General features: G+C 31.0%; 2 protein-coding genes across 2 annotated transcripts; both read left to right on the plus strand.

The window, feature by feature from the left end:
* Positions 1–1,947: 1,947 nt before the first annotated feature.
* Positions 1,948–4,633, plus strand: LOC110725486. Its single transcript, XM_021904959.1, has 3 exons — positions 1,948–2,103; positions 2,431–2,506; positions 3,995–4,633. Exons 1-3 carry the CDS (start codon positions 2,095–2,097, stop codon positions 4,255–4,257), a joined length of 348 nt encoding a protein of 115 aa, XP_021760651.1. The 5' UTR covers positions 1,948–2,094; the 3' UTR covers positions 4,258–4,633.
* Positions 4,634–15,224: 10,591 nt separating this feature from the next.
* LOC110727722 (ankyrin repeat-containing protein ITN1-like) lies at positions 15,225–21,311 on the plus strand. Its single transcript, XM_021907306.1, has 6 exons — positions 15,225–15,629; positions 16,144–16,158; positions 18,043–18,528; positions 18,713–18,856; positions 18,965–19,395; positions 20,093–21,311. The coding sequence occupies exons 1-6, from the start codon at positions 15,563–15,565 to the stop codon at positions 20,708–20,710; spliced, it is 1,761 nt and encodes a 586-aa protein (XP_021762998.1). The 5' UTR covers positions 15,225–15,562; the 3' UTR covers positions 20,711–21,311.
* The last annotated feature ends 2,630 nt before the right edge of the window (positions 21,312–23,941 follow it).

Here is a 23,941-nt window from a genome sequence, read left to right on the forward strand (position 1 = left end):
TCTTCTTCTTCTTCTTCTTCTTCTTCTTCTTCTTCTTCTTCTTCTTCTTCTTCTTCTTCTTCTTCTTTCTTCTTCTTCTTCTTCTTCTTCTTCTTCTTCTTCTTCTTCTTCTTCTTCTTCTTCTTCTTCTTCTTCTTCTTCTTCTTCTTCTTCTTCTTCTTCTTCTTCTTCTTCTTCTTCTTCTTCTTCTTCTTCTTCTTCTTCTTCTTCTTCTTCTTCTTCTTCTTCTTCTTCTTCTTCTTCTTCTTCTTCCATTTTGTTATTATTTAACTAAAATGAAGACTTTTTCTTTCCGAAATAAATATAACCAAATGACACATATATCAATTTATTTATATATATAAACCAAGTTATAATGAGAACCAAGTCTAAAATGAGAACTAGGAACTATTCTGGACCCTTAAATCATCTTAATCGGACGACTCACATGCTTCCTGTGCCATAATTGGCATTTTCGTAATTTTTTTACTTTACAAGTTAGTTTCCAGTTTTATTTACAAAAAGTAAATGAAAAATTCGCAAAAGTAATTAAAATCAGTTAAAAAGTAAATGAAATTGCGTTTAAAGTGAATAAGCTGGGAATCAGTTTGAAAAGTTGCGTAATTACAAAAATGCCATTAATTAGCTTGGGTAACATCTTGACTATCCGATTATGATGATCTAAGGGTCTAGTTAGATTGGTTCCTTGTTCTCATTTTATCCTTAGGTTCTCTCACATGATCTCAATTATTATGGGGTCCTTGATCTATCCACTTAATGCCTCCATCTTTGATAAAGTGATAATAGTACAATACGGAGTAGAAAAGAATCAATAGTAAAATTACAACTACTATACTTGTGTAGCTGTATTACACAGAGTAAATGCTATGTTGTCAGTATAGGTACAAAGAGAACTATGCAAATGTATAAAATCGTCTTATCATCATTAAACCACTTGTGTATACAAATACAAGATCATCAACTATTTGTTTTGAAGAAGATCTAATTAATAATCATTCTTGTATGCTTTTGTATTTGCTTTTGTTGTCTCATTTAGGCCTAATGCTAATATTTAAAAAGCACTAAACGACTAAAGCAAATCTACTTTTAGCCAATTATCAATTAAACAAGCCCATACACAAGGTGGCCGACGTATTGAGTAAAGTGTTGAGGACTTGCGGCAATGTGAGATTAGGTCGCATGGAAAGAAATGACGTCTTTATTGGTAAGAACCTTTTACGTAGTTGTTGAATTTTTGATTTGTTGGGCATAAATGTTACCTTTCTATCCAAAATTAATACAGGAAATCACTATAGTTTCTACCAACACATGTTTTTACTTGAGAGCATCATGGTTTGACTTATTACTTTGATATACTTTTCATATCTCCTTTATCTTTCTTCCTTTCTCCATCCTCTAATTAATAAGATTATACGAAGCATATAGAGATCCTGATGCAATAATAATTTTCAACATTTCAAGATAATAATGTACGTGACAATTAATTTATACACCACCTTCATTTCATAGTAACTTACATAGTTTGACTCTTATGGCACTAGTTATTCATTAATGTCGATCATATTTTTTGCTAATATGTTAACACAAGTTTTATCATGTAAACTAAATTATAATCAATATAAATTATCAGAAGTTATTCAGAACATAAACAATCAGTTTAATTTATGTTTGATCATGATGCAAAGGATGTTTTATCAAACTTCCCTTGCAACTTCCAGTATTCGAAAAAATAATCTTCTTGTCTCTATCAAACCTAAAATATAAGTAAATGAGAATACAATTAGTTAAGGTTTTATTATTATTATTATTATTATTATTATTATTATTATTATTATTATATATATTTTTTTAGACGTCCATGATCGGTGTTCTTCCCAACCTATTCCTACACTTCCTATAAATCTTAGACAACAAGCGTAACAACTGATCAATAAGAAGTCAAATACCTCACCTGTATTAATGCTTAAGGTTTGGCTTATATATCAATTTTTCCATGATCGGTGTTCTTCCCAACCTAATCCTCCACTTCCTATAAATCTTAGACAACAAGCGTAACAACTGATCAATAAGAAGTCAAATACCCCACCTGTATTAATGCTCAAGGTTTGGCTTATATATCAATTTCCCAACATCAAAAATAGCATATTGCTTTATACATTTATTAGGAAAAAACATAGATTTCTTCCATTTAGTTCATAAAATGATTAAGGCAATGCAATCAGATAACCATAATGTTTATTCTTGCTTTTATTATATTAGCTAGATGGGTTATTATATTTATAGAAATTAGAAACATAATATATTTGTGTTAATAGTATAGACGTATAGTCATACTCATATATATATACACTATATATTATCATTCTCTTAGCTTGCTTCTTGTTACTTTAAAAGTCCTCATATAATTATTATTGTGATCGATGCCTGCAGAAACTAATGGCAAGGAACGGCAAGAAAGGCAATAACGGGGCAGCCAATTCCAAAACGGGAACATTTCAATTAGAGGGTAAAGTATATGTAGCTACATGCATGTGTTAATTTTAGTTTGGTATAACAAATATGTAGTATATGTGAAATTCCACACTTTTATTCGCAATTTTATCTTTATCTTTATCTTCATCTCCATCTCCATCTCCATTATCATTATGCTCAATTCCCGTGTTTGTCATTTACAAATAAGTGACCAACGCTTTTGGGGGTTTGAAATCATAAGATTTTATATTGATCAAACAATAAAATTCAAGTAAGCACTCCATTAAAACAAAGGTAACAACTGGTAGAATTGAAGCTAGCTTAAATTTCATTCATTTATTCAACTAAGCCGTCTATAGAGAGTTCTTTTGGAGATAGCTAAAATCACTAGAAACACTCAGCCAGTCAGCCCTATGGTCCACCTACAAGAAGTTCACAAGTACGGCTAAAGGCCTAGAAACAAAAAGATAAGCATTAATTAAAATACATGAAGTTGAAAGGAAAGAATTAATGGTGATACATCAGGTTCTTACACTACGCAATTGTAAATATATATGAGTATTGAGTATATGAATTAATGGTGATACAATACATCACATGGCGATATAAATTAACTACGAGTAATCAATTTAATTATTTAAATACACAGTGATCAAGTGCTTAATTAGTCCCTATTATTTTTAATATTCACAAAAGCTATTTACTGATAGAGATACCGGATAATTATCTCTTTGATATTATCTTTATCTCATTTTTGTAAAGATAATTAGTTATCCTTCTTAGCTCTATGTTTATCTCCTTAATATGTACATATTGTTTTATCTTTTGTAATCTTTGTATAGCCTCTCAATTGTATAAATTTAGGATGTACACACAGTTTTAATCAATTAATTCAATGCAATTATCTTATATTTACTGTGTTAAAAAAACTCATACTCAAATTGTTATTTAGCCTTACATATAGTTCTTTGCTAGATTACTTTGCTATATGCTTCAATACAAAATGATTTAATTTAGCAAACATGGAAATAGTCATAGTAATATCTTTGATGAGTCAACGTACTATTTTAATCACATGTATTATTGCTGGCTTAATTCTGTATTATAACTATGTGTAATGACACTAAAATTAATTATTTTGGTGGTTACATAGTTTGATTAATACCCAAAAAAAAAAAAATACCCAAATTGTATTAAACTAACTCTGACACTGTAATTATAGTCATTGTTAGATATAATATTGAATTCGCAAGCTGTTCGATACATGTATCATGAAAAAAAAAACCTTATTTTAACGCTTATTATTGTTATATTCAACATTATAATGTGTCTTAAAATATTAGTGCATTTAGGATAACATACATGACTTTTATTTACTACTCCGTACGCATAAAAATATTTATAATATTTATTAGTTGTTAATTATTTAATTTCTGTATTTATAATATTTATTAGTTGTTAATTATTTAATTTCTGACGAACTTCAATTTGATGGTCTTGGTGCAATGCTCATGGCTAATAGGTGGTGGAAACCCTGAAGTGGCGTTCATATTCAAAATCAGCCCGAATTCCGTTGAAGAGATCTTCAAAGTGCAACTATTCAGTAGGAACAATAATTTCTTAGGATTGATACGAAATCAACTGTACAATGGGTCGTATATCCAAAAGGAAGATGACAACGAGGTCAAGCTTGATTGTGTCGTGAACAACAACAATACGCCACTAGGGATATCCCGGGAATGGTCCAGGGGGATCAGGCTATGGGTGCTGGCGTTGTCTTCTTGACTGCGGAGTCATCAATCATCATCAGCTCCTCCAAGTCAAAGACCAAAGACTCTAAGAACTTGGCTAGGGAGCATGAGGCTATTGGTCGTATTGTGAACGATAATAATAGTATAGATGGAACTGCAATACACCGTATTCTTAGCGCGCTTGAGTCTGTACCACCCAAATCAGTGTCGATTATTAGATGTTACTTAGTTACGCCGAGGGTTGATAGTGTCGATTTTTTCTTAATAATACGATGTTTACAATATTACAAGGATGCATACTGCCGTACTGGGTATTAATCATGGTATCATACTCTGTATTTGTTTGCGCGTAAACAATTACATATGGTCGATGGTAGTATCTAGTACTCCCTCGATCTGCTTTATTTTAATAGTCTCATTTTGACTTTGTACGGTCTTTAAAATTCTCCTTTTAGTCTCATTTTGACTTTTTATGATCTTTAAAATACTCCTTTAATCATCCATATTTTGAATAATATATATATTACCAAAAACTATAAAAATTTAATATTATAAAATTACACGTTGAGACGAATCTAACTATGCATCAAATGACTTTTTTTTTATGTAATATTAATGTTTATTGGTCAAAGTTTTAAAGTTTGACTACTAAAGTCAAAATGGGACTATCAATAAATTGAAAAGAAGGGAGTACACTTTTACATACTCGCATCGTCATAGGAGAAATAAAATTGTTATTGATATTATTATCATTATATAGGTAAAGAAGAGGCGTTTTAGTGGACCAATTCAAAAATCTCTCACGATTGGATTAGTAGGCAAAGGTCCCTTTGGGGGTTAGAGCATAGGAAGAAGGGTAAGAGACTCTTCAGATCACCACTAAAATGTTCCTAGTGGGATTATTGTGAGATACAAATACAGGGATTATGAAATTTTTTATATTCACTCCAGTCGTAAGGTGTACCGTGCACCCAAGGTATTTTATGCTCATTTAATAATTTTAAAATGAGTAAAATTATGTTAAATGAGCTAAAAATACACATATGGGTGCATCTACTTCTATGTGTATTCGAGTGTATGTAAAATATTTTATAGTAGCTAGTGATTATTTGTTACCGCTTATTTCTTTTCCACCCTTTTTTCTCGTGTAGTTCTCTTGCCACATTAATTTTCTACGACTTCTATGTTCTAGCTAAGGGTACTTCTAATGAATACATATACGAAGTATATAGCTTAATTGTCGTGCAACCGCTCACATGCAGGCAGCTAGAAATAGGTATTTTTCCACCAAAATCTTCTAATGTTCCACACGATTTGATAATATAACAATTCATTACAAAAAGTATTGCAATTACTCTGCAATACTAAGCTACGTGTATTTCATTCAACCTAATTACTAAGCAAAGCTAAAGCAAAACTACTTTTAGCCAGAGTCTTAATTCTCAATTATATCTTCCCAAAAAACACAAGATACTATGTACTCTTTCGTCTTTAGGCATTGAATAAGCTCATCCACAAGATGCTATGTACTCTTTCGTCTCCTATATAAAGTCTTGAGAACGAGCAAGAAACGATCATCACTAAGAAACTAAATCCCTCACCTACAGAAAATTTTAAGGTTTGGCTAGTACATTTTCCTACCCTTAAAATTTGCATCTTGCTTTATACAACATTCATTAGGAAAAAAACATAGATTTATTCCATTTTATTCATAAAATCATGACCAATTATCAAGTGAATGCAATTAGATTACCATCTTGTTTTATTACTCCATTGGTCTTTTTTGTTGTTCCTAAATTCCTTTTCAGTGTTCCAAAAAGTCAATCATGTTTAGTAATACGTATTAAAAATGAGCACACGCTGGTCAGTTTCATGCTAGCTAGTGTGTCTTGTGTTCAAGTAGGTCGTGCCTAGAAGCTAGAACATAACATGTTAAATAAGGTCCATGTTTTGTAGGTTTTTTGTCGATCTTTCAAAAAATGATCTCATGCTTTACTAGGCTTATGGCGGACTCGAGCCAGCCCAACTCATAACCAACTCTATTTAAATATTCTATTTTTTTTCTTTTATCTTATCTTCTATGTCCCTAAATAACTAACTCTTATAATTTAAATAAGCAATCCATATTACCCTTATCTTGCAGAAAAAAGTTGTGCCACCATTTATTTTTATATTCTATTTACCTGGCCTTCTTGTTTTATGTTTCATTCTTCAATTTTCACCCATACTTCATTTGTTCAAATCATACACCTTTTTTTTTTTTTTCCCTCCCTATCCTTCGAAACAAATGATTCAATTTACCTAATTTTCATGTGTAAACGAACACTAATAGAAAAACAAAATGAGTTGTTAGGAGTATATATATGCTTATGGTGTAACTAGGTTTACCAAAAGAACCTTTAAAGACAAGGGAGTAAAATCTTCCCTACCTATTTTCTTTTTTTTTTTTTTTTTTTTTGAAAGCAAATCTTCCCTACCTTAGTACTAACTGTAGTCATATCTCATACAAGTATACAATACTTCGTATATTATAACTAGCTTGCATTGTTGTTTCCTAAATCAGTCCTTAAAGTATTGTAATTGATGCCTGCAGAACAACATATTGTATCTTGGCAAACAGCGGCGGCAAAAGCAAGAGCGAGACAGCCACCCTCATGGGTAAGAAGCATAGCTGCATGCATTATTTGTTTATTTATTTATTTTTGCTGCATGCATTTTTTGTTATAGTATGGACGTATGGTGTAACATATGAAATTACGTAAATGTAATGTGCAAATTTGATTTTGAGTTGCCAAAAAATTTCAATTTTATAGTGGTTGTTTTTTTATATGACTACCATATATAGTATTTTAATGATTAAATTATATGGTTCAATTCATTTTTTCACATTATAATAGGGACACAATTAGGGTTTTTTTTTTTATGTTATCTACGATGCAAATATAATTTTTGAAAATTTTAATCCAACTTACAAAAATATTTTTTGAGAAATTATAAAATAAAAATAAAAATTACACAAATGAAACTAAAAATTGGATAGATAAAAAAAATTGATGTTACTATGTTATACCAAAAATAAAGAAATGTACTTTTGTATTATTTGAAGAAAAATAAGTCAATCATAAATTGTATAATCATTAAAACATTATAGTAGTCATATTTCAATTGATCACTATAAAATTTTTACACAAATATCATACAAGCACAATTTCACACTGTTAAAAAAATCTGCAAATCAAATTTGAGTTTATTTATTTATTATTATTTTTTACTAAATAACATTTAGCTAAAAAATTATTCATGTCAAGTACAAAAGATATGCGTACATAAAATGCTTTTCATCTTTCTCATTTTAAGAATTCTCATTTGACCCTAAATCTTTATATACACACACGAAGTATTCATTTCCATCTTCTTCTTCATTAAATAAAGTACAATACAAGTTCTATATTGTTTAAAAACCACTAATCAAGTAATTCGTATCAAAACAAAGGTAGCAATTGGTAGAACGAAGCTAGTTAAAATACCATTCTCAATAAAAGTGTCACTCTATTTATTATATATCCTCACGAATACCTTACTACATTTAAAAAAAAAAATTAAAAAAAAATAAAAAAAAAATAAAAAAATAAAAAAAAACCTAAGGAAACTTCACAGTCAATTTTTTTTTTTAAATTTTTTATTTGTCGTTATTATTAATTTTTTTTAATCCTGATTCAGGTTATTAACTTGATTACTTTGCTATATGCTTCAAAATGATTTACGGAGGAATAAGTTTGTACGTATACATGGAAATAGTTGTACTAATGGCTTTTAGTCAACTTACTTTTATAATCAAAAGTCAAGATTTAATTAATCTTGATTGCATTCATACATGCATGTATTGCTGGCGTTCAATTTCTATATAATTACTCCGTTTAACCTAATAATCAAAAGTATTAATTATTTTGGTATTTACATATAGCTTGATGTATACATACCTTAGCATATAGACATATAGTATTAAACTAATTCCGTAATAGTCATTCTTATACTACCTCCGTTAACAGTTATTTGCAACAAAGGGGGTAGCACGGAGTCTTAGGCAAAAGTTTTTAAACATGATTATTAAAATATAAGGGCATGTACTTAAGCACGTACTAATCCAATTAAAAAAAAAACCCACAATTAATCAGAACCACTAAACAACCAAACCCAGAACCCAGAATCACCACCACCACCACCGTAAACCACCACCACCACCGAACCCACTGAAAACCCAGGCCAGAACCCATCGAAAACCACCAACACCCACGAACCCACTGAAAACCACCACCAAAACCCACTAAAAACTACCAAAACCCACCAGAAACCACCAAAACGCACCAAATAACGCTAACCCACCAAATCCTAGCGAAAACCACCAAAACCCAACAAAAACAACCACCAAAACCCACCGAAAACAACCACCAAAACCCCAAAAACCCCAATTAAACCACCACCACCACGAATTGAATTAATTACAATTAAACCACCACCACCAAGAAATCGAACACACCACGCCACCCACTACCCTACAAAACCCAACACCACGCCACCTACCACCCTCGGAAATCAACCACCACAAAACCTAGACCTAAACCTAGACCCACAACCACCGACACCTAGATCCACCCTCGAAACCCACAAAACCTAGACCACCATCCACGAAACTCGTGCCGCCCACAACCACCACACCCACGAAACCCACGGGAGACTACCTCCGGATTTGGATAGAAGATGGGGAAGATGAAGGAGGAGTGAGATTGTGATGATGAAGGAGGAGAGAGAAATTTGATGGATAAGATGAATGTTGAGAGATTTGATTTTTTTTTTTTTTTTTTTTTTAAGATTAGATGAGTTAAGAGGGTTATAATAGAGTATGGTTAGTGAAATGATTAAGGGAGTAAGTTGGTTAAGTGAGGGCAGTTTGATCATGTCATACAAAAAAACCTTATTAAAAGAGGAAAAAAAAAAACATTTTGTTGTAAATAATAGGTAGCATCCGTTTATGCAAAATGTTGCAAATAACTGTTAACGGAGGTAGTATATTATTATAGGATTCGCAAGCTGTACATGCATCATCGATCAAAATAACTTATATTAATGCTTCTTGTCCGAAATTCACATGACCACCTAGCTAAATGTACGCCTACACGTTTAGTACTTGACTAATTATAGTAGACCCTAAGCTATGATAATATTACTGTAGTACAATAGCATTCCTAATTCTTCATCTCTCTACACCAAATTAGACGACCCTTTTTTATAGGCTGATCAAATTGACTTAAAATTAAATTTCAATTTATTTAAAGATGACATGTGTTGTAACGGATATGTACAATGGAATGATTTGAAAACTCACTCTCAAACACAATATAAAATAAATAGCAAAATACGATAATAAAAGAAACAATATTTATGAGGTAATCTAGATTTCCTCTCCTCTAACAAAAATATTGTTTTATTAAGTTACTACAAAATAAGACAATAATCCTCTTGATGATTTTCCTCGCTTAAACCATCTTAGGCCCCGTTCTTTTCACTTTAATTTTGTTGAACTGAAATTTTTTTTTACTGGACTGAAATTATTTTTGCTGAACTAAAATTATTTTTACTAAACTGAAATTAATTTTACTGAACTGAAATTAGCTTTACTGAACTAAAAATTCTGATTCTCTATTATATTTCTTCTTTAGAGTTACTGATTTTTGAATTAATGAAATTAATTTTACTGAACTGAACTTAATTTACATATTTACTGAATATTATTTTATTGAATATTTTTTTTATAAAAAAGTGAACTGAACAGGGCCTTATATAGGCTAACCTAAAAACCCACATCAATTAGGATATTTTACTTGCTCCCTATCTAAGCCTATATAATCCTAGATTGATAATGTATCTAGAATCTATCTAGTTTCCTAATTACAAACCTCATCTAATTAGAAAAGCATAAAAGATAGAAATAAATAAAAGATATGTCATACCTTTTTCCACAACAAATCTCGTTGGTATTTGATAAGTTTTAGTTTATTTCCTAACAACATGATTTTTAATTGTGAAAGGACGAAAACATAAAATGATTGATACATTAACATTAGAAGGCCAGATTGTTTTATTTTAATGTTTACATATGTTTGATATTTGAGAATGAGAGATAGCTTAATTGGTTATAACTTTTCTCTCGGTTTCAGGTAATTCTTGGATCGATTCATCACCCATCCTTGTAGCTCTCTAAACACAAAATAAGAAATGTTACATATTTTGAAGCATATGTTGCATATAAAATAGAGTTATACGTCTTAGAAAAGTTAGTTATAAAGTTTTAGTACTTGTAATTTGTGATAACGTTGATAAATTTCTTGCTGATAATTAGGCTAATTTGAGTTCATATGATGATCATGGGTCATGACTAATATAGGTGAAATCCCTGACGTGGCGATCAAATTCCAAATTGGGAAATCGGATCCTGAGAACTTCATAGTGCAACTATTCAATAACAAAGATCACTTCTTTGAGTTGCTAAACAATCAAGTGTACAATGGCTCCAGCATCGAAAAGTATGGTGGCGATATGGGCAAGAATCTCATGATCAAATGTGCCGTGAACAACAACAAGCCTCCGAAGATTGACCCGGGATTGGACCAAGGGAATCTGGCTAAGGGTGCAGGCGTAGTCTTCCTGACCGCCGAAGCATCAATCATCATAACCTCCTCCGAAACAAAGGAAGAAGAATGTAATGAGTTGGCTAGAGAACATGAGGCTATTGGGCGTATTGTGAAAGAAAATAGTGATATCAATGGACATGTAACACACCGCATTCTCAAGGCTCTTAAGTCTACACCACCCACACCAGTCTCGATTATCTCATGTTGCCGAGTTAATCAGAAGGCTCGTAAATAACATGCTACTTAATAATTATATACTTTGTTTTATTTTCTAAGTTGATATAATTTCATGTCATATAACATAGTTTACAGAGTCTACTCAGTAATATACATATGTAAAATTTAATTTATAGGTAAACTCTATGAGCGTGCGAGTGACATATGTTATGTATCTACTTTACTTTTAATGGTGAGCGAGGAAAGCTTAAAGTGACATACTCAATGTATGTGTATATATGTAATATAATAATTATTGTAATAAATACTTTGTTTTGCAATAATTGCATCATATTGATCATTTTACACTATTTCTATATTAACTGTAAATAATAGATGTTCAAATTTTTAAATGTAACAGATAAATTTCACTAATAGAAATGTTCTTGGGTTAATCTCAATACTACGAGTTGAACTTTGACTATGTAACAAAAATATCGAATGCTGCCATCCAGTTGTAGGCTTGCAGTAAGAGATGATTCTAATGTAGTTTTATGACTTTTGACTACCACAATTTTTTTTAAAATGGGCAGCTGAGATTATTTGTTTTTTTGATTTATTTTTAATTAGTAATTTTAATAAAAAATAATTTTTTAATTATTTTAAATATATTTTTATCTTGTAGAAATTATTTTTTAATATTTTTGAAATTCTGGAAATAAAAAATATATATCTAATAATTAAAACATGATATTTAATTAAAATTATTAATTAAAAATAAATCAAAAAACAAATAATCTCAACCGTCTATTTTCAAAAATTATGGTAGTCAAAAGTCAGAAAACTACATTAGAATTTTCATGCAGTAAGCTTTGCTAAGGATTTCTTGCCACTTGAGCCAATATAAATCCTTCCGCAAATCCAAAACGCCATACAAATTGGCCCATGTACTACAGCCCAATAAGAAGCATACTCTACCCATACTAGTAGGTCATCTATCAATAGTACGATTCACCTAATAAAATTGAATTAAGCAATCAATAGTACAATTCTCCAAATAAAATTGTTTAACCTAGCTATCTTTTGCTATCAAATTTCGATTTAAATAAATTTTGTACAGTAAAATCTATTCTATACTATGTGTTGAAATTATAAATATTGAGATGAGATAGGGGAAAGAGTAATGCAATTTTGTATTCAATTAACGTAACGTGTATATATTGCATAACTAAGCTAAAAGTTAGGAACATAATTTCATGAACATTAGAGCATGTCTAACGTTAACCCACTAAATTCACTATTGTTATGACTCCATTAAGGTTCTGTTCACTTCACCTTATTTTTGATGAACTGAAATTATTTTTACTGAACTAAATTATTTTTACTGAACTGAAATTATTTTTATTGAATTAAAACTATTTTTACTGAACTGAAATTATTTGAAAAAATTAACAAGAAAGGTCTAAACTATTAGCATTCTTCTTTAAAAGGGTCAAACAATTGATTAATCCACAACAGTCCCAACTATCACAGGTTCTTCCAAAAATGGTCCTTGACCTGTTTTGACCGGGTAAACTGGTAAACACTGCCACATGTTGCAATTTTGCTGGCCCATTCATTTTTACAAAAATTAATTAATTAATCCCTTCTTTCTCCATGCACCTAGCCCCCTTGTCACCACCATCTCCAACAGTCCAACCACTAAACACCGGCTATCAGCCCCCGCCCATCTGCCCTCTGCTCACACAATTGCCCGCCTGTCCCTGCTCACCACCGCCCACGTTCCCACTGTGCCTAAATCCAAACACTAACCCTCTTTATGGTGGCCGAATTTAGGGTTCAATGAGGATAAAAGGGCGCGAGGGAGAACAAGAAAGAGGAATTGAGAATAAGAGAGGAAGAGTAGAAAAAGTAAGAAGGTGGCCGGTGTATAGGGTGGTCGACAATCGTTGCTGGATTTAGGAAGAGGATGAATGCTTTTAGAGTGGTCGATACTCGATAGTCGTGACTAGTTTAGGTTCTGATGGAAGAGGAGCGGTGTTGCAACAGCAGGTGGTTAGGGGTCCATCCGTCCATGTGCGGTTGTCGGTGCGGTGGCTGAGATTGATGGCTTGGTGGCCATAGGGAAGTGTCAACTGTCAAGTAGGTGGAATAGGAGGAGAAGTTTTTTTTTTTTTTTTTGGGAAAGGAAGGTTTTTTTTTTTTTTTTTTTTTTTTTTAAAAAAAAAAAAAAAAAAAAAAAAAAAAAATTAAAACATCAACCAATTGATTCATGACATGTGGTATTATTTACCGGTTAAACCGGTCATAAACAGGTCAAGGACCATTTTGGGAAGAACCCATGATAGTTGGGACTGTTATGAATTAATCAATAGTTTAACCCTTTTAAAGAAGTATGCTAATAGTTGGGACTTTTCCTGTTAATTATTTTTTCAAATCATTTTTGCTAAATTGGACTTATTTTTACTAAATAGAAATTAATTTTACTGAATATTGTTTTTTTTAATGTGAATTGAACAGGGCCTAATAAAAACTAATTACTCACTAGATTATATTATTCATATACATTAGAAGTTAACTAACCACTAACAATTTGAAACAAATATTCCAACACTATGATGGTGGGGGGAAAGTGGATATATTGCAACAAGAGCAAGAGTACAAGATTTGGTTAACCCCTCCTTAAAGAATGTTACCTTAAGGGAAAGCTTTTTACTAATTACTAGTAATAATATTAATATAATAAACCCATGCTTAGCTTATCATCTCGTAGTTTTGCCATTTGTGCTCTACCTACTTTTGTGATGCTTTATATATTTCTCAATTTTGTATGAAAAAAGGTTCAAAAGCATTCTACTTTTTGTTCAAAATGACCTTCACGCTCTTGGAATGGAATTTTGGAAACCGTAAACAAAGACCAAAAAAGAGATTATAACATAAAATGGTTAGTTAATTATGTGCACTCAATCATAGTCTTCTACATAAGCTGATAAACAACATGGACGCCTGGCTGGTATACTTCGTCGAGCTTTCGCAGTAACATGTATGTTCAGCGGTGGATCTTGAAAGTTTTTCTTTCGGGGGCTAAAAAATTCTAATACTCTCTTCGCCAACAATTATGTGCAACATTTGTCATAAATGGATGCTCTTTACAATGTGCAACAAATTTTTTTCTTTCCTCTTTTAATAAATTTTAAAGAGTAAAAAGACCACCTTACCCTTACATTTATTTTTAAACTTTGTTTAATATCTTTTAATTACACTCACTTTTTCACCTTTTTCCCACTCATAAAAGGGGCCCCTTAATTTTCCACCTTTTTTCCCACTTACTTTAACCCACCCAAAAATAAAAAAATAAGACACCACTTATGTCCCTCTTTTTTCCCCACTTAATTAAACCCACCCAAACTTAATTAAACTCAAGTTTTACCTAGGAGTCCGCAAATATGTCCTTTGATGCAGATAATTATTGACTGAGGGAGTATAATTTTATGTCTATAACAAGAATATAATAAAATAATCATATGAAAGTTATTTACAAATTCAATAACGCAGAAATACAAGGAAAAAAAAAAATACCATTAATGTAACAGTAAAAAAAAAATTAAACGGAAAAGTACTGATGTTTGTGTTATCCTTTTAATTGTGCTCCCTTGGAGAAAGTGCACATACTTTAATTATTAAATTGATGTCAAAAGAGAGGGGTTTTGTTTTGTTGGAAATTGTGAAAGAGAGGGGTAGTGGGTAGTGGGTTGTCACTTGTCAGTAATTGTTGGAAATTGGCTAATTGGGCAGTTATAGTAATTATATACTTTCTCCGTTTTATTAATATTATAATAATAGACTTTTTGCATTATTTATTATTTTTGTTTGACCATATAATATGATTTATACGTTAAGTAAAATATAATCATGTGGAAACTTGTTGGATTCGTCTCATAAAATACTTTCAGAATATCAACTTTCTATAATTTTCACTCTTACACAATTATAGATATTTAGCATATAAAATATGATTTGGGATGCGTAATTTCATCCTTGTTACAATATTAATAGAATGGAGGAAGTATTTGATTTTCCGGTAAATAGAGAAGTAATCGGTTAGTGTATTTTATGGGCCTATTGGACTGTTGTATAAAGCCTTTAAATATTCAATTTTTTTCCGAAATCTATCAGGGCCAAGCCTCATTGAGCCTTTATTTTATATATGTATGAGTAAACATATCATTATTCAGATAAGTATATGTTTATTCTAAAGAAAGAAAAAAAAATAATAATTCAGATACAAGGTACATTTCCCAAAGCTTTACTATCTTATTATCGGACTGTTGAAAGCCTATAAAGTATTCAATTTTTTTCCGAAATCTATAAGGGCCAAGCCCCATTGAGCCTTTATTATATATATGTATGAGTAAACATATCATTATTCAGATAAGTATATGCTTTTTTTAAAGAAAGAAAAATAATAATAATTCAAATACAAGGTACATTTCGATGGCGCCCCCTGAACAGATTGATCTAGAAGTTGGGATTCCACTCCCTTATGTGAATCCTTCGTCTGGTAAGTAAAATCTCTTCACTTTGGCAACTCTGACATAGCATGTACTTGCCCTGTTTAGTACACTGTAATCAGCAGGTAGCTAGAGCTACATCGATTTGCTTAACTAACTAGTCGCAGTGGAAATTTTAATAAGCTGTTTGGACTTAGAAAACTTAATTAGTTGAGTACGTCGTAACTGTTTTGTTACTTGAACATACATGTGAATTGTAAACTTAGTTAGATGAGTAACTTAATTGTACTTAGAAATTAAAGCTTAGTTGAGTACATAACTAGGGCTAGTAGTATAGAGATGTAAACTTCGATCAGTAACTTTTGGACAAAGTTGTCGCTTGGCTACAAGTTTATGACCGACTTGAAAAATTCGATATATTAACCTTTTAGAAATGAGAATCTTGAGCATAATGATATACTCCCTTCGTGTTTAATTAAATGAACGTTTTGTTTTTTTGCACTATTCATTTAATTCACTTTGACTATTATTTGTGATTTAAACGCAATTTCCATTGTACAACAGGTGTATTAATGCATGGTACAACTACAATCGGTTTCACCACGGAAATTTTGATGTTGGCATGGAGTCATACTCCCTCGGTTTTTTTTTTTCTTTAAGAAAATGTTACACTTTGATCATCACATACTTTTAATTTTAGTATAAAAAAGATGTAAGTAGATTAGTTGGAGTATTATAAAAATTATCTACAGAATTATATGTTTGCATTAATATTTTAATGAAAAATAAGGGATACAAATGAGAGAAATAGTTAAAAAAAAAAAAAAAAAAAAAAGTAGCAAACCAAGGTATCTATATTTGGTGTGTCAAAAACATTTTCGGTGCGAAAAGTAAATATTACTCCGTATTAAGTAAATGGTTACTGCATTGGTTATATTTTGTTATTGTATTGAAATTTGGAGGGTTGAAAGGTTAAGTGGTTGTTTTCAAGTTATAAGGTACATCACATACATATATGTATGTATCAAACAATAGATATATTGTAGTTATACTTATCTATTCACCAAACAATGCAACAAGGGAGGGGCTTAGGCATTTCAATTAACATTTTTAATATTAAATAGCTTTAATTTTTTAAAAGTTAAAATTATTAAATAAATTGTTTTATAAAAGTATATATCAAGATGAATTTAACAAGATCTCACCAAACAATCAACTCAAAAAAAAAAAAAAAAAAGCAGCAAACCAAGGTACCTCTCAAGAAAATTGGATTGAACTCGTTCAAGTCCCCCCTTTGGCCTTAGGCCATATTATTCATGATGATGTTGTACGTGTAGTTTTCCCCCCGTTTCGTTCCCCGTAGTTTATTTGTTCTGTTTTTCTTTGGGGCCTAGCCCCTCGTTTGCACCAAAAAAAAAAAAAAAAAAAAAAAAAGTAGCAGTATAGCATGGACCATGAAATGAAAGAGTAATATTCCATAATATTTAAATGGAGTATTTTACCGAAAACAAAGTGTAACATTTAGAAAAATTGGAGGGAGTATCCATCATCCTAAACCACCTTCTATTACATGCCTTTCTAATTCTCCTTCCATAACTAAAAAATATCTCTGTGAATATATGTTGGCCAACTCTTCGAAGAATATCATCTAAGGTTACAAAAAGCTTGCCTCCGCGGTGACTGGAAGGCAGGTGAAAAAATATATGAAAATCATCCGAATTGCTTCCAGGAAAAAATTTCAAGAAATGGAGATACTGCTAGTCATATTTTGTTATTGTATTAGTCATATTTTATTGAAATTTGGAGGGTTGAAAGGTTAGTTAAGTGGTTGTTTTCAAGCTATAAGGTACATCACATACATATATGTATGTATCCAAAATAGATATATTGTAGTTATACTTATCTATTCACCAAACAATGCAACAAGGGAGGGGCTTGGCATCTCAATTACCATATTTAATATTAGCTTTAATTTTTTAAAAGTTAAAATTATTAAATAAATCGTTTTATAAAAGTATATATCAAGATGAATTTAACAAGATCTCACCAAACAATCAGCTCCAAAAAAAAAAAAAAAAAAAAAAAAAAAAAAAAAGTAGCAAACCAAGGTATCTCTAAAGAAATTTGGATTGAACTCGTTCAAGTTCCCCCTTTGGCCTTAGGCCATATTATTCATGATGATGTTGTACGTGTAGTTTTCCCCCCGTTTTGTTCCCCGTAGTTTATTTGTTCTGTTTTTCTTTGGGGCCTAGCCCCTCGTTTGCACCAAAAAAAAAAAGTAGCAGTTTAGCATGGACCATGAAATGAAAGAGTAATATTCCGTAATATTTAAATGGAGTATTTTATCGAAAACAAAGTGTAACATTTAGAAAAAATGGAGGGAGTATCCATTATCCTAAACCGCCTTCTATTACATGCCTTTCTAATTCTCCTTCTATAACGAAAAAATATCTCTGTGAATAGATGTTGGCCAACTCTTCGAAGAATATCATCTAAGGTTACAAAAAGCTTGCCTCCGCGGTGACTGGAAGGCAGCTGAAAAAATACATGAAAATCATCCGAATTGCTTCCAGGAAAAAATTTCAAGAAATGGAGATACTGCTTTGCATATAGCAGCGGCGGCAGGGCGTGATGTGTTTGTTAAGCAATTACTAACACACGCCCATTTACATGGCCAAAAATTGGATTTGGAGCTGCCTAACAATGAAGGAAATACAGCTTTGTATTTGGCTGCTGCATCGGGTAAGGTTAACATTGTCCACCAAATGCGGAGATTGAAACCAAATCTGCTCAACATCCCCGGTGGAAGTGGAATGAAACCAATTCAAATTGCTGTTTTACAAGGCCATGACAAGATGGTCGAACATCTCCTAGATCATTGTTTTCATGATTTGTCTAGGAATGAACAAACCGATCTACTTATTGCTACTCTTGAAAAAGATATTTATGGTAAGTTTGTTCTGAGGTATCTGATCTGAACTTATTATTTGATCGTGATCTTATCTAAATATATCTAAACTTATTTTGTTTATCGTGATGATCTTATTTTGTTAAGGTGAACATGTCATAGTTTTGTGAGATGATATGAGATTTATGCACTTATTAAAAGCATAGAATTATGCACTTGATGCAGATGTGGCTTGGAAGATCATACAAAAAGATAAAGATGATGAAATAGCCACTAGACGTAATGGAAATTCTCTAACACCATTGCATGTCTTGGCAAGAAAAACCCACATAGAGAGCCGAAGTTATCTCAAGTACGATTGGATTCCACGTACGTATGCTTTCAAACCTCGCTCTCAATTTTGCATTATATTGTAATTGCTCCATCAAATTCGAATTCACTAACATATGAAGGAGTATATATATGTTTACGTTACAGTGAGAAAGCAGCACCAAGATCACCTTAAAAATGAACTGGTTGAGAACCTTTGGAGAAGAGTGATAAGTTCAAGAAATCATCAAAAAATCTCTGAGTTGTTATCGTTTCCACAACCTGAACTGCTCTTTGTCGCGATAAGGATGGGGAACTATGAGTTCGTGACAACCCTCATTCGTCATTACCCGGATCTAATATGGGAAAAAGACCATCAGCGTAGAACCATATTTCATGCTGCTGTTGAGTACCGTCAAGAGAAGATCTTCAGTCATATTTTCCAGCTTGAAGGTATTAGGCATTTGCTAACCGCTTACACGAATCCTTTTAATAGAAACAACATCCTACACTTAGCCGCCACTCTACCTGAGCCTGAAATACTCGGTAAAGCCTCGGGTGCTGCTCTTCAAATGCAGCGAGAACTCTTATGGTTTCAGGTGATGATTCATTTTCCATTTTTTTACTAAACTACTCTTTTATTTGACTTCCTAATTTTAGTACATAATTGTCTCGCTTTGCATGTCATTATATTTTTTGTAGTAAAAAATTGTTTGATCAAAATTTTGGACATTTTGCCGGTTTGGCCTATATTTGTCCAGATTTGACCTCAAAATTGGGAAAATAAAAATTAAATGTCTTGATTTATGTGTCAAGAAATGCATGAGATAATTATTAACACGTAACACAAGACATTTAAGTTTTTTTTTTTTTTTTTTTTTTTTTTTTTTTTTTTTTTTTTTTTTCCAATTCAAGCTCGATATGGACCCTTAATAACTAAAATGCCCAAAACCTTAAGCGACAATTGTCTCGACTAAAATATATTGACATGCAAATTGAGACGTTTCTTGACACACAAAATTAGGTATTTACGTTATTGTTTTTTTGCAATTCCGAGCTCAATTTAGACCCATTAAAATAATTCCCAAAACATTAACAGAACAATTTTCGGCACACAAATTAAGAAATTTTCTTTAAAGTGACCACTAACGGAACTCTAATAGAAAAATCAGTAGTTGCAAAATCAAAAGATTGGGTGCTTTAAATGTAGTAAAATAAAATAAAAATTAAACAAGCTACATAAAATCAAATGTATGCCTTTTAAAGGTAGTAAAAATCAATTTTTTTTAATGACAGGCAGTTGAAAGTATAGTACCGCGTCAGTATGCTCATTCAGAAAATTCAACATTAACGCAAATAAGCGACACAGAAGTAATGGAAAGTACGGAAACGCCACGAGAGATGTTCAACAGAGAACACGAACAACTACGAAAAGATGGGGAGAATTGGATGCGGAAGACCTCCGCTTCATGTATGGTTGTCGCGGCTCTAGTCGCAACCATAGTCTTCCAAGCAATCTTTCAACCACCAAACAAGCAAAGTAACGAGAAATTATTTTGGGTGTTTGTTATATCAGATGCATTCTCCTTGTTATCGTCAACTGCGTCAATCTTAACATTTCTTTCGATTTTGACTTCAACGTATGCGGAAGAGGACTTCTTAGTATCATCGTTAAAATTGATGGTTGGTCTGGTTCTGCTTCTTTTCTCCATATTGGCAATCTTGTTGGTGTTTACCGTGTCAATTATTATCCTTTTGCCCTACAAATCAGTGTGGATTATTGTTGCCGTCTTTGCTTGGTTCACCGGTGTCATTTACCTCCGGCTTCATTTCCCTTTGTTGGTAGTTGTATACCGTTCCACCTTCGGAACTAAGTATCTTTTCCGTCATCAGCATGAGCTATTTCGAGATTAATTTATAATTAACGTCCCCTTGGAGGGCAGGTTATGTTCTACAAGAGTTTATGAGCTACATTTCTTGGTGGTTGTTTACTTTGACTTTTGTACGATTGAGTATGTATTACTACTAATGTTCAAAAGGAAAACTGATTTAGGCACACCTAAAATTGATCATAGCACACTCATTGTGAAAGCACAATTTTCAATGCTCTTCTTACATAGAGGTATTCTAAAATCAATATTTGGTGTGTCAAAAATATTTCGGGTGCGAAAAGTAAATATTACTCCGTATTGAGTAAAATGTTACTGCATTGGTCATATTTTGTTATTGTATTAGTCATATTTTATTGAAATTTGGAGGCTTGAAAGGTTAAGTGGTTGTTTTCTAGTTATAAGGTACATCACATACATATATGTATGTATCCAACAATAGATATATTGTAGTTATACTTATCTATTCACCAAACAATGCAACAAGGGAGGGGCTTAGGCATCTCAATAACATTTTTTAATATTAAATAGCTTTAATTTTTTAAAAGTTAAAATTATTAAATAAATTGTTTTATGAAAGTATATATCAAGATGAATTTAACAAGATCTCACCAAACAATCAGCTCAAAAAAAAAAAAAAAAAAAAAAAAAAAAAAAAAAAAATCTCACCAAACAATACTTTTCCTTAAATATACATAAAGAAATTACAATATGAAATTTTGGATTGATAATGATACAAATATAGTAATATTTACGAAAAAAAAAATAAAAATAAATAAATAAACTTAAATTTGTAAGTTGTAATTGCATCGTTCAAGGCCACTAATCCAATCAAAAATTGGCCTATTGGGCCTCTACTGAAATAGATTTGGGGATCAACTTGGCAAAATTTTATCCTACAGTCTCTTGTTGGTACAACTGCCTACACCTCCTCTTCACCGTATCTCCCTACACTTCACCTCATTACATCCCTTCCTCAACAACCAAATTTATGTCATTTTAAGCTGGTTCACTATATATTTTTTCCTTTTTTCAACTTTTCTTTTTCTATATTTTTTTAAATTTTTTTTTTTATGATTTTAAAGCCTTAATTTCTTTCTCTTTCAATTAATTTTTCCATTTTCTCTCTCCTAACATTTTTATTCTTCTCATTCCTTTGATTTTATCATCGTCATTAATCTATTTTTTTTTTCTCATTTCGATTCTTTAATTATGATTGTGAAGTTGTGTTTTCATCTGGAATTGGAATTGTAGTTTCAATTGTTCATCAATGTGAGCTATTATGTTGTTGTTATGTTGTTGTGGCAGCGATGGAGGTGAGATAACATTGCTTTTTGTGGCAGCGGCGGTGGTCAGTATTTTTGTGGTAGTGGCGATGAGAAAAAGTTGGTTCTTTTGGTTGGAGTTGAGGTTGGATTAAAGGAGGCAAATGCAAATTGATTGAGAAGGAGAAAGAAAATGGTAAAGAATGAAGTTTAAACCACCATTGATAAATGCATAATTATTTAATATTTTATAAAGAGTATACTCGTATAATTTTATAATTGAACATATGATATTCCAAAAATGAACATATATTTTTCATAGATGTAAATGAACATACAATTATTTATAATTGAACATTTAATTACGGAGCATTATTATAGATGAAAAATGTATAAAAGTTATAATTTTTGTACTTGTTATTGAAAAGTTTTGAAGGTAGTAATAGATGTTTATATAAAAATATTAATTGAAGCTATAATTACCATATACAAATTTGAAAGTTTTGAAATTCGAAATGGAAAGAGTAAGAGGCAAAGAGATGAATCATTTTTTATGAAAAAATTTGTTTGTTGTTTAGAATTTGATTGTTTTTTCCAGTTATTGCTCATATTTAATTTCAATTTTACTATTTGATTGATTTTTCCAGTTATGTGTGTCATATATGAACAATTATTGTTGTTATTATTGATAGTTTACGATTTTTCATAGTTTTTATTATTATTTTTATTATGCTCAATTTTGTAATAATAAATGCTCATTTATCTTTTGTATATGTGTTCTATGATACATTATATTTTATTTTTGTTGTATTCGAATATATATGTTGTACATTTGCATTTTAATGAGTAACGTTGTTTTGTTGTTATGCATATACATTTTTATTAGTGAACATATTTTATTATTTGTTATTTTTGTTGTATTAGAATTATGTTCACTTGTATAATAATAAATAATCATTTATATATAGTTGTGCTTTTAACATATTTTTGCTGATCAAATGTATTTTTGTAATTGAACATTTTTGTTTCTGCTTTTGTTCATTTATTACATCGTTCATTTGTATTTTATGCAGTGGAAAAAAGGATGATGTTGCTTTTGAAGAATGAGTCAGCAGTCTGAGTTAGTAGGAAATTAAAAAAGTTTAAATTTGAAGCAAAAGCTTATGAAATTTATAAATAATATGTATATAGAAAAGGATTTGGAATTAGAGTTGGGAAGAGTAGGAGGCGAATAGATTATTCAATACAAATGAAAGTATTTGTTTGTTCTAATGACAGTTATAAAGATGTATCATTAATGCTTGAACAATATTTTTTTTAGGAATCATTAGTCCATAAACGTACATATGTGTTACTATTTATGAATAAATAGTTATCTATATTAAAAATGAACATGTATCAAAATAAAAATGAACAAAATGTCACATGTAAAAATTATTTAAGGATGATGAGAGCTTAATTGCGATTTCTTTTTCAATCAGGTGAAGATTTAAAATTGACAATTATTTAAAATGGCAATGCTCAATCACAAATTTAAGTTATTATGAACATTTAGCTTTTTGTTAATGAACAAATTTCATTTTTGGTATGACCATTGTATATATAATAGGCACTAGCTAGATCACTAGATATTTATTTTTGAAGGATTTATTTGGTTATAGTATGTACTCCCTCCGTCCCTTATTTTTTGCCCCATTGCAATTTTATGGGTCAAACTTATAAAACTTTGACCATAAATTCCCGATAATCTATAAGTGATAATATATTCATGTGCGGTCTTGTTAGAATCATCTTATTGTATATTTTATTAATATCAAACTTTTATAATTTTTATGCGTATAGAAATTAAGATATATATGTTTGAACACGCGTCTTGAAGACCGTGAAAAGCCAAATGGGACAAAAAATAAGGGACAGTGGGAGTAGTACTCAAGGAAAAAGAAAAAGAATTGTTTCTTTCTTAGTAAAATCAAAGTGAATTAGTATATCAT

This window comes from Chenopodium quinoa, unplaced genomic scaffold, assembly GCF_001683475.1.
Source record: "Chenopodium quinoa cultivar QQ74 unplaced genomic scaffold, ASM168347v1, whole genome shotgun sequence".
In the NCBI taxonomy this organism is placed as follows: Eukaryota; Viridiplantae; Streptophyta; class Magnoliopsida; order Caryophyllales; family Amaranthaceae; genus Chenopodium; species Chenopodium quinoa.

Coding starts and splice junctions, on each gene's coding strand:
- LOC110725486 (XM_021904959.1), top strand. Junction 2,507..3,994: donor GGGAACATTTCAATTAGAGG/GTAAAGTATATG, acceptor CATGGCTAATAG/GTGGTGGAAACCCTGAAGTG.
- LOC110727722 (XM_021907306.1), top strand. CDS start 15,563: ATGGCGCCCCCTGAACAGATTGATCTAGAAGTTGGGATTCCACTCCCT. Junction 18,857..18,964: donor CAAGTACGATTGGATTCCAC/GTACGTATGCTT, acceptor TTTACGTTACAG/TGAGAAAGCAGCACCAAGAT. Junction 19,396..20,092: donor GAGAACTCTTATGGTTTCAG/GTGATGATTCAT, acceptor TTTTAATGACAG/GCAGTTGAAAGTATAGTACC.